The sequence below is a fragment of the Protopterus annectens genome, chromosome 10.part0, assembly GCF_019279795.1.
Source record: "Protopterus annectens isolate FY-2018-M chromosome 10.part0, PAN1.0, whole genome shotgun sequence".
In the NCBI taxonomy this organism is placed as follows: domain Eukaryota; kingdom Metazoa; phylum Chordata; order Ceratodontiformes; family Protopteridae; genus Protopterus; species Protopterus annectens.
Genome location: NC_056744.1, coordinates 287,740,552 through 287,758,801, shown reverse-complemented (window position 1 = coordinate 287,758,801; position 18,250 = coordinate 287,740,552). Strand labels below are relative to the sequence as shown.

General features: G+C 39.1%; 1 protein-coding gene across 1 annotated transcript in view; it reads left to right on the top strand.

Moving 5' to 3' along the window:
- The window catches only part of LOC122814129 (polycystin-1-like), a 1,441,736-nt gene that overhangs the window by 930,153 nt on the left and 493,333 nt on the right, over positions 1 to 18,250 (top strand). The window contains 1 exon segment of the mRNA XM_044086744.1: positions 1,381 to 1,591. Coding sequence (XP_043942679.1) covers positions 1,381 to 1,591 — 211 coding nt within the window.

Sequence of the window (18,250 nt, the reverse complement as noted above, 5' to 3'; positions counted from 1 at the left end):
AATGTGTCTACTTCACCCTGTCGAAGGCCGACAATATTGAAGCTGATAATGTTGGCACCAAAATGTCGAAAGCGAAAGTCATCACGCATGTAAATGGAAATCTCCGTAAGGGGAGATTTCTGTTTACTGCAATGTAGTGCGATCTCGGAGTTGGTATATTTAAGTAGCGGGGGGTGTGGGGTGTGCAGGGGGGCTTGCCTCCCTGCATAGAGCAATTTTTGTTGTGTTTGGGTGTTTTTTTTTTTTTTGTGTGTTCGATGTTCGGGGGTTTCGACATTTTCGTGTCGATTATTACGCTGTCGACAGTTTGAGTTTTCAACAGCGTAATATAAACACAAAAAAAAACTAAGGAGGGCAGAACTGCTCAACCACAGCTTTACAATGCAATTGTACACGCCAACATAATTCTAGAAATTGTGTATTTGAATATTGGGAATCATAGAAATAACATGTCACTTGTTACACTTCATCAAACTGCAGGAATCCCTATATGCAGACACACAGAGATGGTGCAGGTAGAAGAGGCTGCTATCATACATATATCTTTCATCTTGCCTTACACTCATACCATGAGTACTTTTGGGGGAAATCTGAGAGGATGGAAGTCATGCTAAATGGAAAAACATCCAAATTTCAGGTAAGTCCATCAGTGTTTGATCTGTCTGACTAGAAATGGAAGGAAAGTTAACAGAAGCAAAAGAAAAGAGAGAAGCATAATTTTGACTTTACAAGAAGCATATAGACTCTGTGCTGTTAAAACTAAAACAGTTAAATTGCTTTTTGAGAGCAGCAGATGGCATGGGCATCTTTGGAATGTAGAATAAAAGTAAGGACACGAGCAAAGACCCACATGGACAGAGAGAAGGCATACAGACTTCACACAGAAGGCACTCATTCCATCTACGACCGGACATGATAACTGTGAGGCAGCAATGCCAACTACTTCACCCCCTGTGTTGCCCCTAGCTGATATGTTGTACATATGAAGCATCAAACATTTAGTTCTAAAATTACATTTAGAGATTTACCTTGAGAAGCTGAAGTTGAGACATGAGGTATCCATCATGCTTGCTTGCTTTCCGTCATTGTGCACATGGGAGGGGACTGAAAGACTATGTCACTTAAGAGAATATTTCTTCTGGATTGGTAGATAGCATTCTGTAGCTGGATATGAATGCAAAGTACCACATTCTTAATGATTCAGGTAGCAAATGTGGCACTTCATCCATTTAGTTGCATTTTACAGTAAAAAGAGTATTAACAACTTGTTAATAACAGTTGGTGTAATTACATTTTTCAGTTAAAAGATTATGGCTAGATACTATTGAAAGAGACACTAAAATTCCACAAGTATTACATTTTTCCTTATTATGCTTTCAGGTCCTGAAGAACTGAAGCAGTTCTCTCAGATTTTTCCTGCCCAGTTGCGTCATGGGATTTCCAATGGGCATATCTGGTTGTCTGTATGGGATCGCCCTCCACACAGTCGATTCACTCGTGTGCAGAGGGTCACATGTTGCGCTGTACTTCTTTTTCTGTTCATTAGTACCACCACAGTGTGGTATGGTGCAATTGGAGTTAAAAGTGAAGGGTAAGTTTTACCTTGCTTTCTGTGTCCAGTAGTATTCAAAAGTACAGAAAGTTATCACTAGGAGATAAAAATTTCCATCAAAGGAGAGCTATATGTTAACATCAGCAGAACCAAAAGGTGTTCTGTGTTTTTATTACTATACCTTTCCTTGATTATTAAGGAACTCTTGAGTTTTTTGTGCTACAGTTTGTCAAAACTGAAAGAATTTGAGATGGTAATGGAGAATGCTTCTTTAGTTTAAATGTGTGCTGCCTAATAGGTGGAATGAAACATTCTGCACTCGCAGATGTATAACTTTGACCTCCAGTCACCTGATCTCTTAATGTACTAACTAAATTACTTCAGAGTAGAAGAAACAAGTTTATTTTTAAAAGAAAAATGTTTCCTTTTACTCTGATGTGCAACCTTTGAATTGGTATATTTGGAGATTAGAAGTCTAGGGATAAATCCCACATGTGGGGGGGGGGGGTACAAGGTTTGTGTCTCATATGCACAATAATATTGTGAACTATAGCAGTCTACTTGTTTTGACACTTTAAACAACTTACTTTAAACTATTTGTAACTGTGATAGTTGATTATGTAGTAGTTCAGGTTCTGACAAACAGCAACCTAACAAAATATTAGGACTACACTTTTAGATACACTAAGAAAGTTATCTGGTTCACAGGGTGTTTGGCAAGTGCTATTTCAGAAATGTATATGTATTTGTTTCTTGCTTCATTATTCAATTTATTATAAAGTGTGCATGTGCTTATGCCCTCTGTTTGCTAAAAGTAGCATAACATATGTCTGCATTTCAGAAATGTAGTTTGTGCTATATTAGAAAAATCTGACTTCTTTACAAGTTAAGACAGGCATCATTATAGCAGAAACAATATAGATATGTGAACATAATCTTCAAGACTGAAATATATTTTCTGGAATATTGGTCAGCTGTGGCTAATATTTATAATAACACAGCAGGGCATGAGAGATGGACTTTAACCTAGGAGGTATTAACAGAATCCTTATATGAATATTTTGAGTACACCAATGTTTTGAAGATCTCTACTCTTTGCTTTATTCTATTTTACTGAATGCCATGCCTTCAATGACCGCTTTTGGCTAGTCTGTTGAATAGGTATATTTGAGATACTGTGGTGCTATGAAGCCACACCTGTCGCAGGTATGTGCACTGATGCTCATGCCTGGAAAGAAAAGGGCAAGGTACCTATTTTTAATTTTGAGCCCAGTTCTGTAACTGTTACAATACATTTGCAGACATTTAGACACCTTGTGTAGCAAGTTGTAATTGCGAACGTATTACTTCATATTGCTACATTTTAATTTTGTTCAACTTTATTTTGGCTGGATGCAATTTCTTTGTGTGTGTAATGTGGAGCGTCCATTATTACACTGCCTTCTCTTGCAATGACATTTTCTTGGTTTGTGTGCAGCCCACTTATGTCTTATAGGAACTTGCAAGGTTACCTGTTTTACAGGATTCCACAGTCCTTAACTTTTGCATGGAGTATTAGGGACAACGTCCTGCTGATTTAGAGACTGACACACTAACAGGATCTGAATGGGCATCAATTTTCAGTGGTTAAAAAAAGCTTGAAGTTCTATCCCCTTATAATAAAAAAAAATCACTGACTTTAGGAAGTGTAATGCCATATTCAGATCAATTGCCAGGAACATCATTGGAATTCTATGAAAGGTGAAGTGTTTAGCTGTCTTATTAAACCTACTGCAAGTTGCCAATGTAGAGACTTGTGGACATAGTTACATAATATTGGATTAGCCTGTAAGTACCAACAGTTTCGTGTGATTCCACAGATTATTGTCTGTATATTTCTTCAGATAAATCCTAAAACCCTAGCACAGGAGAAAGAGCAGTCACTCTGAAAGCCCTAGTTCTCATTGCACCTGCTCAGAAGTTTCATTATGGGATACTACTAGGGTTTCGACATTTGAATTTTTAACCACTGGCGTTTTCATTATTTGCCTTTTTTTCAGTTTATATAACTTTTGTGTTTTTATTGCTTTGCCTAACTGTCTTGTTAAGACTTTAATGTTTGTTCTTATTAATGCTTTAAAATCTTTACTACTTTTATTCTAATTCTGTGTTACACTGTATTGAACATGGCTACTTCAGTTTATATAGGAACATTACAACATATCAAATCCTTTTTACCCACTTTACATCACTTTGTCCCCCACCCCATTTAGCACATCTGTTTTTCAGCTATAAAAGCCAGTATACCTTTTACACAAGCATTATGGTCACCAGCAAGGGCTGGCCAGTATGTATGCCCCTATATGGCCCTTATGCATTCCCCAGTTGGATCATCATCCATGGCACTACATCTCTCGGACAAAAAAAAAATCAAACTTCTTTTCTTTGCATGGTATCCAGAGCCCCATTTTCCCTTCACTGGAAGATAACTGTAACTCATCCTTTGGTAGCCTCTCTTAGTACCTTTAATTAAATGCAAGGTCAAGCTGCAGTAAATCTGGGATTATTTACAGTCTTCTATGGTGCATAGACCTTGCTTTTATTACCTAGACTTGGCTTAACAAGAACTTCAGCATCTATCTGGCCTCAGACATCCTTCTTGGGTTCTTGGTGATACACTACCCTAAGGGAGACAGTATTGATGTTGTCTGTGCTGGACCTGTGCTTGATATGACACAGGTTGCATCGAGACAGACCAACTCCTTTAAATATATTCTTGATGCAGGATCGAAAGTGTATGTTTCTCCTCATCTGCCATCCACTAGGCTGTGCAAGGTCATTCCTGAAAGATTTCAGTGCCTTTCTAGTTGACCTTGTCTTGAGTCATCAGTACTAAGCTGTTCATGGTGACTTCAGTATTAGGGTTAATAACAAGTCAGTCTTGCCAATTCAGTTATATTACAAAAGACTTTGTGTTTCAGAAGATTATTATCTCTGCAACACAAACTGGGTCATATTTTGAACTTGATCTCCCTACTGGATATGAAGTTAGCAGCCATTTGGTCTGACTACTTACTTTTTTAAATATCTTTACTAAATCCCAGTGTACAAAGACATAGATACACATAACATTAATAGAAAAGAAAACAATCTATAATGACCATTTCATTATTTTCATGGATTATAGATATACATTTTCTTTTTTAAAACAACCATTGACTCCAGCATTACATAAATTGCTCAATTTCTGCTTTCCCTTAAACCTCACTCCTCATCCTAAACATTATTCTCCATGCATTGTTCACAAAAATTCCATGTATTTCTATGTAAACTGGCACTTCCTGTTTCTAAAGGCCCGACATCCAATTTATTTGTATCCTTTACAGTATTCAGTACTTCAAGTGCAGTTGGTTTATATTTTGATCTCCATTTTCCAGTAATTGCTTTTTTGGCAGCAGAGAGCATTAATTTTGTAGGGCCTTACTTTGTCTAGGCAATTCAGATTCTGTGTCTGGGCTCAAAAGAATCCTTTCCTTACTTCAGTCATTTCCTCATCCAGCATTTCTGTCAAAGTACATTATGGAGAATTTTTTAAATTTGCCAACTCTTTACACTCCGCAAAACATGTTTCCAGTTCTTCTTCTGGCTTTTCGCGGTTAGAGGTTGCCACAGCAGATCACATGTCTGCTCATGATTGACAGTGGAGTTTTACGGTGTCAAGTTGCCAGCCCGGTGCCCAACATTCCACAGAAGGCACATGCACTCACTCCTAGGGTGAATTTAGAGTGTCCAATCCACCTACAGCATGTCTTTGGGATGAAACCGGAGTATCTGGAGGAAACCCACACGACCACAGGGAGGACATGCAGATTCCGCACAGAAGGCACCCCAGCTGAGGATTGAACTGGAGAACCTCTTGCTGTGAGGTGACAACACTAACCGCTACACCACCGTGGCCACCCAAAAACATGTTTCCAGTTACTTATCTCTTTTCCCTCATACCTCCAGCATTTGCTGTCAACCTGAGGACAAATTCTTTGAAGTGCGCTACAGAGTATAAAAATACCCAGGCAGACACTTCCCCAATCAAAAATCCTAAACCTTCTGTATTTTGTTGTATACTTAGGAGCCATACAGATATTCTCCCATTGTTCTTTTGCAAAATCCCATTACAGCCTCTACTCCCAGTTTTGTTTGTCTTTGATTGATTCCTATAGTAATCATATAGTATTTTATATACCCTACAAATTAACTCTTTTCTAAGCAGCTTCTGTTCCAAATTCAACTAAAAACTCTACCAGAGTTGGTCTTACTACTGATTTGCTTCCACAATATAGTCCATCCAATCGTGAACTGTTGGTGATTAGAACTACTAACCATATTACCCCTGATATGTTTTCATCTTCTCTTCTTCAGGTTCTCCCAGACAATGGTGCTGACTCCCTGGATGTCATGATCAAGTACTATAACAGGTCACTTTGTCCTTGTCAGGTTATTTTGTAGCTACAAGTCACCTTTGCCCATTATCTATTGAAGGTATGAGCCTTGGCTTGACCATGACCTGTACCTTCTATGATGACAGAGGAGCATAGGCTGGAGCATGATTGGTATCAGGAGGACCTGACGGGGTTCAGACTTTACCTAGATAAACATTATGCTACACACAAATCAGAGATCACTAATAAGTAGGTACAATTCCTTTCCAAAGAAATTGTATTAGCAGCTAATCAACAAGCTTTGTTCTTCAATATGTTGGAACAGTTGTGCAATCCAGCTAGCCTCACAGCTAATACAACTTTGCCTACTTCACAATGTAAGTTAGTTGCTAAATTTGTTAATGATTAGATTACTGCCATCATATCTTCTTTGCCACTTCTTGACCCCAACAAATTCAAAGTAGTCTTGGCCTCCCAACACCTCTTTTCTTGGATGGTGCTTTATATTTCCAGTTATGATGAGATTTTGTTTGAAGCTGTACACAAATTTAACTCACCTTTCCTGAAAACCTTCAGTAGTCTGTCTTCAGTTAGAGCTAAAAGAATATAGAATAGTCATACGCCTTGGTTATCCAGTCAAAGAAGTCACCTAATGTATGAACAAGATAGAGCTTGAAAAGAAAGGTTAAAATATAGACCTCTCCCAAACCTGCAACAGTTTGAAGAACTATGTAACTATACTGAAAGACAGATTATTACAGACAAAAAAATCTACTTCAGTAACCCCGTACTAAATCAGTCTTCTAACCCCCCGAAAATTCTGGTCTTCTGTTAATTATATACTCCATCCTGAAACTCCCACCACTCCTAATCCTGTCCCAAATAACACTCCCTCAGAAATAGCTGCTCGGTTTGACACATTTATAGAAAGCATTAAAACCCTTACTAAATATTTTCCTCCCAATAATCATGACATGTCCTCTTCCCAGACAGCAAACACCCCTGTTTCACCCTAAAAATCCATCCCAACCTCCTATATCAAATTGCTGCTTTTAAATTAAAAACTTGTGTTCCTTCTGTAGATAATCTCCCTGCAGAATACCTCAATCTGGTTGCCAGTTCCATAGCCTATCCTGTGCCTCTTCTAAGTCACAAATCTATCAGGGAATCATGAGTTCCTTCTCTGTGGAAAGAAATTCTTCATCACCCCCTTTACAAAAGTGGAACCTCATCTGATATAATCAATTTCAGACTTATCAACATATCATCCCCTTTGTCAAAAATTCTGGAGAAGTGCATTGACAAGTAATTTCTTTAACATACCCTTAAGGAAAAGCTCCTGACCCTCCACAAAGAATGGTATTAGACCCATACTACCACCACGGCCTTGTTAATTTTCAAAGATACAATTAACAAAGCTGGAGACAAAAGCAAACATGTTTCCTCTGTATTACTTGATCTTTATGCAGTTTTGATCTAGTCTCTCATCAAAAACTGCTCTACCAATGGTCTTCCCTTAGGCTATCAAAACCCACACTACTATATTTTAACAACTACTTAATCAATAGATACCAGTATGTTAAATGGCTCTTTACTTTTTCTCCCTTCCTTCCATCTGTTAATACTGGTGTGCCACAGGGCTCCATTCTCAGCCCCCTACTCTTTACTATATTCACTAACAATTTACATAAATCCTGTCAGCAAGTTCCATTATACGATTCATTGATGATTTCACCCTAATAGCATTTCTGACAACCATTTTTTTGTTAAACACCTTTATTGAATTATCACTTGTGACATAAGCAACTTTACATTCATGTAAAAGTAATCAAACTATAATAAACATAAACATTATACTTCACATATATTGCTATATATCATACAACCCAAACAACATTATATAAATTATTCAATTCCTGCCTTTTTTTAAACAAAAAACATCTTTATGAAACCATCACTTACTACAACCTTATACATTTTCAGAGAATTAATCAAGAAGCCTTTAACTCTGTTGAAAGTTGGCTACAGGATGTTATCACTGGCTACTAACCCCACCCCCCAAAAAAACTAAATTACCTCTCTTTTTTAAAAAAATTCCATTTCCATGAAAAAAACAATAAAAAAACATTTTAAAAAGTCTTCCTTAAATAATTCCAAGATTGAAGTTACCCTACATACAACACTGTTTAGCATGACAATCAACAACCGTCTTAAATTTGATTTGTATATCCATAACAGCATCAAGATTACCCATCGAAAACTAGGCACCCTACATAGAGTAAAGAAAGTCCTTACAGACTCTACTAAGATAACTCTAGCTACCACTTACCTCTTACCATCTCTCCTTTATGGAGCCCCTATCATGACCAACCTACAAGCCTCACTTAGTTCTAAACTTTAACTGTGTTATAACAAAGTTGCCAGATTCTCTTGGAACAAAGCCTACTAGATCCACCACTATTTAACACTAAAAACACTTAACTGGCTCAAGCTTTTTCATCTTATACTCAGCTCACCTTAATCCATAAAATCATCCATTTTCCATCCACCTACCCAGCTATTAGACCCCTACTACAAAACTGTCTTCCAAATTGTCTCCTTAGGTCAAATAATGAACAAACTGCTTACTGTCCACAAACCACACAGGGCTGCTGGGGTCAGTCTGCATTCCAACAGTGCAGCTAGAACTTGAAATAACATTTCTATATCAATCCAATCTATCGCACACCTTCATTTTTCAAACCGTTATGAAAGACTTCTTCTCTGCCTTTTGGTTTTGTCCCTGCACCTCATCTTGGACATAGCTTCTCCTAACATCCTTCATCACCTTCTTATACCTCCCTTTAAAGCAGGACATCACTTAACCTGCTTATCCCCGTCTAATACCCCACTTTATTGTACTTCTTAAACTACTATACCTACTTCTAATTAGCACAACCAAATTTCTGTTTTATCACTGCTTTTCCATTAACACATATACTTGCTTATCTCCTGTAATATCTCACTCTAATGTATTTCTTAAATTAATCCTACGTATCTTACACACCACTTTTCTATCCGTAGTCTCAGTACAGGGCTTGTAAATTTAATGTTTGTGAATATCAACACACATTTTATTATACTACAATTATGCTACATATTCACTGAAACTGGATTATAAAATTTGTTATTGTAAATATCGATTGCATTAAATGTGAAACCTTGGAGCTCTTCTGTGCAGGCCTCTGTTGAAAAGGGCACCTGTGCTGGTAAACAAATGTCAATAAATAAATAAATAAATAAATAAATTATTGTTTGCTATCTCAAGTTTGCAACCAATGGCCAGTGGATTGGGCCGTTGTCAAGCAAGACTAACACTCACCAACCTTGATGTCTTTAGACCAGTAGTATTTTGAAATGAAAATTCTTCTTTGAGGCTTGAAAGTTTTCCATCAGTCTTCAAAGAGGCCTTTGTCATCCCTATCTTCAGGAATCCCTCACTTGATCCTGAAAGTCTTTACAGCTTCTGTCAAATCTCTATAATTTCCTTTTCTGGAAAAGGTTATTGAAAAGCATAAACAACTTGGGAATTATCTTACAGTAAGTGGGCTAATGGCCCCTTTTCTATCTTGGTATTGAACTCTCTACAGTAAGGAGAAAAGTCTTGTTCAGATAACCATTGATGTCTTAATAGCTGGAGAACAGTAACCCTGTTCAGTCCTGGTCATCCCGATTTCTCTGCACCATTTGATACCACTGACCATGATTTTGACTGAGCTTTTTGTACATATTGTAGTAGTAGTATTCTCCTGGGTGGCCATGGTAGTGGCAACACTGTAAAACTCCACTGCCAATCATGAGTGGACATGTGATCCGCTGTGGCGACCCCTACCTGGGAAAAAGCCAAAAGAAGTAGTAGTAGTATTCTCCTGGTACAAGAGTGGCTTAGATCTACTTATTCATTTATTTAACATGTGTTGACCAGGAAAGTCCAACTAGGACTATTCACAGCAGAGGCCCAGGGAGAAAGACTCCAGGCATATCTTATTTCTCATGTTGTACTTGTATGGCTTCTTATGCTATAAACACATTTTCTTTCTACCTCTGTGACTGCAGTGTACAACAGAGGCTCTGTCATAGGTCCATTATTGTTTACAGTTCATATGTGTCCACCGGGAGGTCTCTTTTTAGACAGAGGTTTAATATGCCACAGTTATGCTGATGACATCCAGTTCTACCTCTCCTTTCCACAGGATGATATGGCATGTGTGTATTCCCTTGCTGATGACCTTGATGCCATATATTTGTGGCTTATCTTTATTCATTTGAAACTTAACACCTCTAAAAATGAGGCCATTGTGGTGCACTTGACCTTGAGAGAATCATCTACCCTTTTATTTTTCATGTTCATAATTTATGATAGTAACAAGATTGTGTTTGCTTACAAGGTGTAGTTTGAATGTAAACCTGGATTATAGTCTCATACTCTTAGACTAAGTGACTGCCATAATAAAATCACCTTGTTTCACATGCAGAATATCTCCAGGATTAATCACCTTTTTCTTCAGCCCTTAGTCTCTTCCCAGATGGACTACTGTAAAGCCCTGTACCTGAAAATGCTATTCATATTGATCACTGCTGCAGTATCCTTAGCTATATGGGTTATATCCTACCAAGGATATAACAGCCAGACAGCTCCAAAATTTCAAGGCACCTTCCACACACCCAAATTGTTAAGCAGCTCAGGCTGAGCTGACTAAAAGACAAGTCTGTGGGTGAAGCCTTTCACAGCTTTACTGTCACAGAAGAGTATGCTCCTCTGAGGTTCTTGAGGATTAACAGTCATCTTATGCTTTCTATAGCTGAGCAGATAAGTTTCCTTTGGGGAAAAGGCCTTCCATTTTCTTATTTTTTACTGATATTTTATTACTTTCCTCTTCAGGAAAGTTATTTTAAAGCTAAGAGTGTAATGATTGCCTGGAGACTGTAATGTATTTTTAAATGGAGCACTAATTTATGTCAGCATAAAAGTAGTGTTATCTAACTGATAAACTATTTTCTGTGGAGAAAGTGTGTTTATTTCAATGTTGTGAAGCTGCCAAAATATTTGAAAGTGTTTTTTACTGTTTTTTTCTGTCAAAAAAGTAACTTTTATGGACTTCTAGTTTTACTGGTGTTGTTGCTTGCTTTCTCCAGGATAGAGGCACCATTTTGTGCTTGACCATGGAAAAGATTGCCACTTCTGTAGTCTGTCCTTCTTCCAGCCCTAAAAAGGAAAAGTTAACCAAATAGCCTCTTCCACCACAGCAGGCTAGCAATTTGCCTCAGTCACAAGTTGGGGACTGTGCTGTGGCCATTTGTTGTACCTCAGACCACTCATCTTTTACCCCAAAACCCTCTGATGTAGCACCTGCATCCACTACGGACCAGGGGTTAGCCATGTCCTCTGCGTCTTTTGGGGTCCCTTCAGTGGGTAGGAGAGAACCACTTTTGCAGTTCCTGGGAAAGAGAACAAAGAAGGTTTCCCTGTTATGTCAGAATGCTGTGCCCATCCCTGGGGAAGCACCAGCTGCCATTAGTAACACAGTTGGCCCCTTTTTCCTGTCAAAAAGAAAGAAAACCAAGCATGTATCTACTCCTCCTCAAATTTCTTTGGCTACGAGTAGTTTACTGGGACTGGCTAAGGGTTTGATTCAGGCTTTTAATCTTTCTTGTAGAATAGTTTCCAGTAAAAGAAAGAGGGAGGCCTCCTTTCCTGAAGAGATTCAAAATTCTGAATCTGAACAGAAAGGTGCAGAATGGATTCAGGGTTTTGTCCTCAAATTTCTAACTCAGACTCAAAAGGAGAGCTCTCTTTCTAATTCTCCCTGTGGGGGGTTCTCTTTCCCTCAATCGATTGTTAGAATGGTCCAGTGTTTTTAGTGGGAGAGCACTGAAGTTTTTCAGTCCCTCACAAATTTCTACTAGTTGTTACAAAAGAATTTTCCAGAACCAGTACCTATTCATCTTGTCCTGTCTGCTTCAGAAGATGTATGCCTTACTGCTTGCAATTTTCCTGATAGCCAGCCATCTGTCTTAGGGACATAGGATGTATAAAGTTCCTTAGTCTTTTTTATACACTATTCCCAAACCTGGCCCAGCAGCTATAGCTTAGTTGACTTCTCTGCTTCTAAGCACTTTGTTAATTCCAATCCTACTCCTTCTAATAAGGATGGGAAAATTATTGATAAGTATGGAAAGAAAAACAAGTTTGAATTTCAAAATTTTAAATTGTCAGTCTGATATATTAAAGTTTATTCTGACATACTGTGAAAGTATGAGGAATGTATTGTCTACAGTTTCTTCTTGTGAATCAAAATCTGCTTTAAACAACTTAGTTTCTTTGATTGCCCAGGCAACTACTCATCATTTGCAGTGTGTGTATGATACTTCTTCTAAGGCTATGGCCACTGGTACAGTTTTAAAAAAGTTTGCTTGGCTGCATTCTCAGAACCTTCCAGATGATGTCAACAATGAGATTTTAAATTCTCCCTTGGATAGACACTACAGAGGTGATCAAAAAGTGTGATGTAATGGGCAAGCTGATCCAGGGAATCTCTAAGTTTTTTCAGCCTTACTCTTCCAAATATTCCAAGGGATCTTCTTTCTCCTCATCCAGTTTTTCAAAAAAAAAACAGAATACACAATCTCAATAACATTCAGTTAAACAGACATTTAAGAAGAAGTGGCAAGGATTTTCAAAAAAGAAGTCTCAAACCTCCCAAAACCAAGGACACCCCAACAAGTCTGAATAACTATGCAAGAGAGCTGTGACCCCCTCCCACCCTAGCCCTCTTTCTTTTCCAAAAAGTCTGAATCTCCATTTTTCTGTTTGGCAACAGCAGACAAATGGGTTCTGAAAATCATTCATAAGGGCTACAGATGGCAGTGGAAGGAAATTCCTCTTTTCTGGGGGGGGGGGTCATTCCTCATCCTGCAGATCATACTGTTTTGTTTCCCCCTGTGCTTCATCACATACTGTCTCAAGGAATGATAGAATGAGTTTCTCCTTTGCAGGTGTGGAAGGGGTTTTGTTCAAGGATGTTCTTAGTCCCAAAGAAAGAAAACACTTGATGACCAGTTCTAGATCTTGCTTTCCTAAACATGTTAGTGAGAGTGCCCAAATTCAAAATGATGTTACTTCACAACTTGTTGCCTCTTCTTCCTCTTCTACATTTCCTGGCAACACTGGACTTAAAAGATGATTATCATTATATTCCTATCCATCCAGACTTCAGGTATTTCTAAAGGTTCTGTGAGTCTGGATCACATTATCAATTCCTTCCTTACCCCTTGGATTATCCACTGTACCAAAAGTGTTCACAAAGTGTCTATCTCCAGTTTAGCTTATTGCAGGCTACAGGGTATTCACATGTTTCCATATTTAGACAACTTACTTAACGGAGTCTTTTGCAAAACACGAGTCTCTTTCTTGAGTGAGAGGTCTCTTGCACAAGCTGGACATCCATGAGAACATTCAAAACTCTTTCTTGGCTCCCTCACATAGGATTGTGTTTAAGGGATGTCAACTAGACACTTCAATTCAAATAGTTTTTCTTCCACAGGAAAAAAATAGATTTTATTATAACTATTTTTAAGTTTTTCTACTCAGATGTTGGTCACTGTGAGGGAATACCTCAGGATTTTTGAGTCTCATGACATTTATGATTCTCATGATACCCATGGCAAGACTCCACATGAGAAAGGTACACTGATATCTGAAATCTCTTTGGTCCCAGTATCAACACCCTTTATCTTTTCAGATCCCAGTATTAGGGTTTGTCAAAAGAGAAACCGCTTAATGGAGACAACAGATATCCTTAAATCAAGGTCTCCTATTCTCCCAGTTTCTCTCTCTGCTCCAAAGCATTCAGTCATCACAGATGCTTCAGACCTTGCTTGGGAAGCTTTTTCAGGAGAGATAAAAGTGCAGGGGTGAGGGACACCAAGGATAGATACAAGCACATAAATATCAAGGAGCTGCTTGTCCTGATCAAGGCACTCAAATCTCTGAACCATCTTTGGTCCCCAAGACCTCTTCACGTGGTTATTGACAATACCACAGTGATGTGGTACATCAATGAGCAAGAGAGAACCAGCTCATACCCCCTTTATAGACTAGACAAGTTAGCTTGGGATGTAGCTTCACAGTACAATCTCACTCTATAGGCATTCAACATTTTGTCAGAGTAAAACTGTATGGCAGACAAACTGAGTAGGACCAGAGCAGACCCTCACAAATGGAAACTAGATCAGGAGTCTTTCAAGATTTGATCCATCTGTGGGGAATTCCTCAAGTAGACCTCTTTGCCTCCTCTCTGAACAACCAACTGACAAAATTGTGTTCCAAGACTCCCTATAAGAAGGCCTGAAAACAGATGTCTTTTCTTTGGACAGTTGCTACTAGGAAATCATATATTAGCAAATGGAAAATGTTTTCTAGTTGGTGCCAACAAAATAACCAACACTCATTCAGGGCTAGTTGTTCTCTTGTTTTACAATATTTGTGTGAGTTACTATCATATGGTCTTTCTTATTCCACTATCAAGGTTCATTTATGAGCCATTTCAGCATGAATGCCCATGGATCCTCCTCTTTCAAGGCAGTCACATATCAAAATGCTCTTGAAAGGGGTTTTATACGAGGCTGCCAGATAAACTGGTAGCTCCTCAGTGCGATCCTAGTTTTGTGTTAAAGAAAATAACACTTGCTCCATTTAAATCAGCTAATCTGTCTGACTTGAGGATCTTAACATGGAAGACAATTTTAAAAGGTATCTAATTTACAAGCTCTTATGGTAAGTCAACCCTCCCTTATTTTCCACAAGGACAGGATTTCTGTCAGAATTAATCCTTCTTCTGTGCTTAAAGTGTATGTGTGTTAACTACCACCTCCTGATATTATTTCCTGAATGTAAAAATGAGGGAAAAAGGATACTTCATACCTTGGATGTCAACAGGCAACTCAGGTACTATCTTGACAGATGTGATGATAGGAGGTACTGCCAACCCAGCTGTCTGGAATTTTGTAAATAATTATACGTCATTGTGAATATAAGACTATTTTATATAACATGCTTGTGTTACAAATGTATTAGAACTGTATGTCACGTGTATATCAAACTGATTTTTACAAATGTTTGTGTTGCAAAGGTATTTGTAAAGTACTTGTATTTGAAATGCATCCACAGTATGCCCTACTGGAGAGAACAGAAATGTTCATGCACTATTGCAACTGTTTAAATGTATATTTTTTAACAGAAGAAACTAGAAGGTTAACCTCAGTCCAGCAAACTGTAAAATATATCTGAAATTAAATCACTTTATGGGGTAAGCCATAAATAAACTATCTCACAGGTTTCAATGCAGCCAGAGACATAAAGTCTGTACTAGGAAGCTTTTCGTATTGTCTTTTGGGTGAACTAATTACTGTTTTATGACTTCCCTGCCACAGATCTGGGCAAAAGCTCTTGTGTGTGTATTTTTACAGATATGTGCTAAATCCTGCCAGCTTCCAGCAATGGGGGTTTGCATGGGAACTAGAAGTCAGATGACTAGAAGTGATGACATTCTGCAAGTTATCCCAGAAGTAATATTTTAGATATTATTTTGAGAAGTCTGTTAGTGAGACAGACCATTCTGTATTCTGTCTTATGCCTGAAAACAAGAAGGACCATTCACAACATCATCTGCCTTGCTCTATTAAGTAGGTAGGGAATAGTAATTATGTTAGATTCAGTCAAGAATATAGTGAAGCTTAGTTTAGATATTGTTTTTCTTTATTTGTCTGAGCCTGTACTTCAATGTTATTTTAAATATTCCCTGTGATTTGAACTGTGATGTCACTGTGAATATATACTTCACGGGATTCATGAAGCTTGTGCCAGGTGCAGGCATAGCGTTGGTGTTCCAACACCAAATATGGCCGGTGAGAGATCCAGGTATGAGCTGTTTCCACGTGCACTACCTGCGTACGCTACACCCGCACAGCTCCCGGCCCCTGTATGCTAATTACCCCAGTTGCAGCAGTGTAGCATGCAAATGAAGGTATTTAGAGATCCAGGAAGTGGTGCAGGCATAGTGTAAACATGCAGAAATAAAACCGTAAAAAAACGGTTTACATTTTTGCAGACATAAAATCGGAGCCATGACAGCTTGCCAAACACATGTATTATATCATTAATATATGCCGTTGGCTAAATATATAGCCATTGGCATAAAAAAACATGTACAAAATATAAAAAGAACATTTAATTAAATTTTTCGCACTATCACATAGTTTAAGCGCAAGGCAGCGGAGCGCAAACCCGATCGCAAGAAAAATAGAAAAATATAGAATAAAACTGCAATGTAACACATATCATGATTTTCCAATAATAGTCAATGACAGGCATGTTACACCACACCACGGTGCAAGGGTTGCTAAGGGGCTGTGACAGTGTTTTGCATGGTAGCTAGGAAATAGTAAGCAATGTCATGCAAATGAGAGGAGTAATAGTGAATCACAGATTCCCCGCTGGTGTAAGGATGCACCTCACAGCATAGCATTACAACACCGAGGTGTGCCCTTGAGATAGAAATGACATCAAGAGAGGGGTGTGTCACCTTTGCTGTAAGCAGATTGGAGCATTGCTAATCCGGTGTCCTGTAGCTAAGCAAAGCTGCATGAAAGGGGTGTATTGAACTGGCTATAGCTTTGCTTAGCTGAGGGCACACAAGGTAACAGAGTATGCATGTGAACAGAGATTAAAACGCGCTTAAACTCGGTAAACAGGTTTGAGCGGTGCGCACCAGAGCTGAAACAGCAAGGATATAGGAAAAGAATAAGGAAATGCTGCAGCAGGAAATTGGAGTACAAATGACTAATTAACACCTAGGAGCCTACAGTGAGCCATTGACAACAGCTAACAAGGCTGCAAGCAGCTACCTGCACAACAGGAAAGGGGAGGGGATGTACTGCAAAGAAAACAGTAAAGTGTCACAGCATTATATCAGCTACAAGATGCATTTTGCAACACATGACTGGGTAGGGAAAGTACAAAACAAGAAAGATGGAAGGTGGAGGCATGCGGATAATGGGAGGAGATCCTGGTATAAAAGTGAATTAAAGGGCAACAGATTAATCAAGGCAGGCAAGCATAACTCCACACTAAAGGCCCCACACTTGCAGTACTCACTGTAAAACCCATAATTAAGATACCCTGCAGCTGGAATTGCTCATACACACCCAATGACATCTGCAGCATACATAGCACAATAGTATAAAGTGTGAAAGCACCTCACACACACTTGTGTATTTCCATATACTCTGCACCATTGGTGTATACAGACGGGGAACCTTTAATATGTGCATGTTAGGGGCTGCCATAGCTTTGATCCACCAGCATGTGTTGGAGACTGAAGGTGGTGTGGAGGATGATGCTCACAACCACCCCAGGCACCAGAGGAGGAGAAGAGTGTTCAGACCCAGGGTAACCTACCAGGGGCTACATGATCTGGAGATAGTAGAACATTACAAGGTGGACAGAGACACCCTACAGCAACTTCTGGAGCTGTACCGGTCACGCCTCAGAGCCAGAACAAACAGAGGGGAACCCATCCCAGTGGATACAAAGGTATGCGTAAGCCTGAGAATACTCGCAACAGGTACCTTTCAAAGGCCAAATGGGGATATCATGGGGATCTCACAGGCATTAGCATCCAGGGTACTTCACCAGTTCCTGGATGCCATGTTACCACATGCCAATTAGTACATATACTTCCCCCGAACACAGGAGGAGTTGGCCAGCAATATGCGTCTCTTCCACCATGTGTCAGAATACCCAGAGGTACTGGGTGCAATAGACTGCATGCACATACACATCAAGTCACCACCTGGTGAGCAGGGTAGGCGCTACATAAACCGCAAGGGATACCCCTCCATCAACTGCCAGGTCATGTGCAATGCCCAGGGCATTATCATGGATGTGTGTACTGGCAGCCCTGGAAGCTATCACAACTCCCACATCTGGCATGCCTCACAGCTGTATCAGGTATTTGCCAAGGGGGACATCCCATATGGCCACCTGGCTATGCACTGGAACCGTGGATGATGACTCCCATCAGAAATGCACACACACCCATGCAAGAATGCCATAATGAGGCACACGCACAAACCAGAATCATCACAGAGCGTGTGTTTGGGATGCTGAAATCAAGGTTCTGTTGCTTGGACATATCTGGTGGAGTCTTGAATTACTCTCCAGGCAAGTGTGCTCACATCTTCA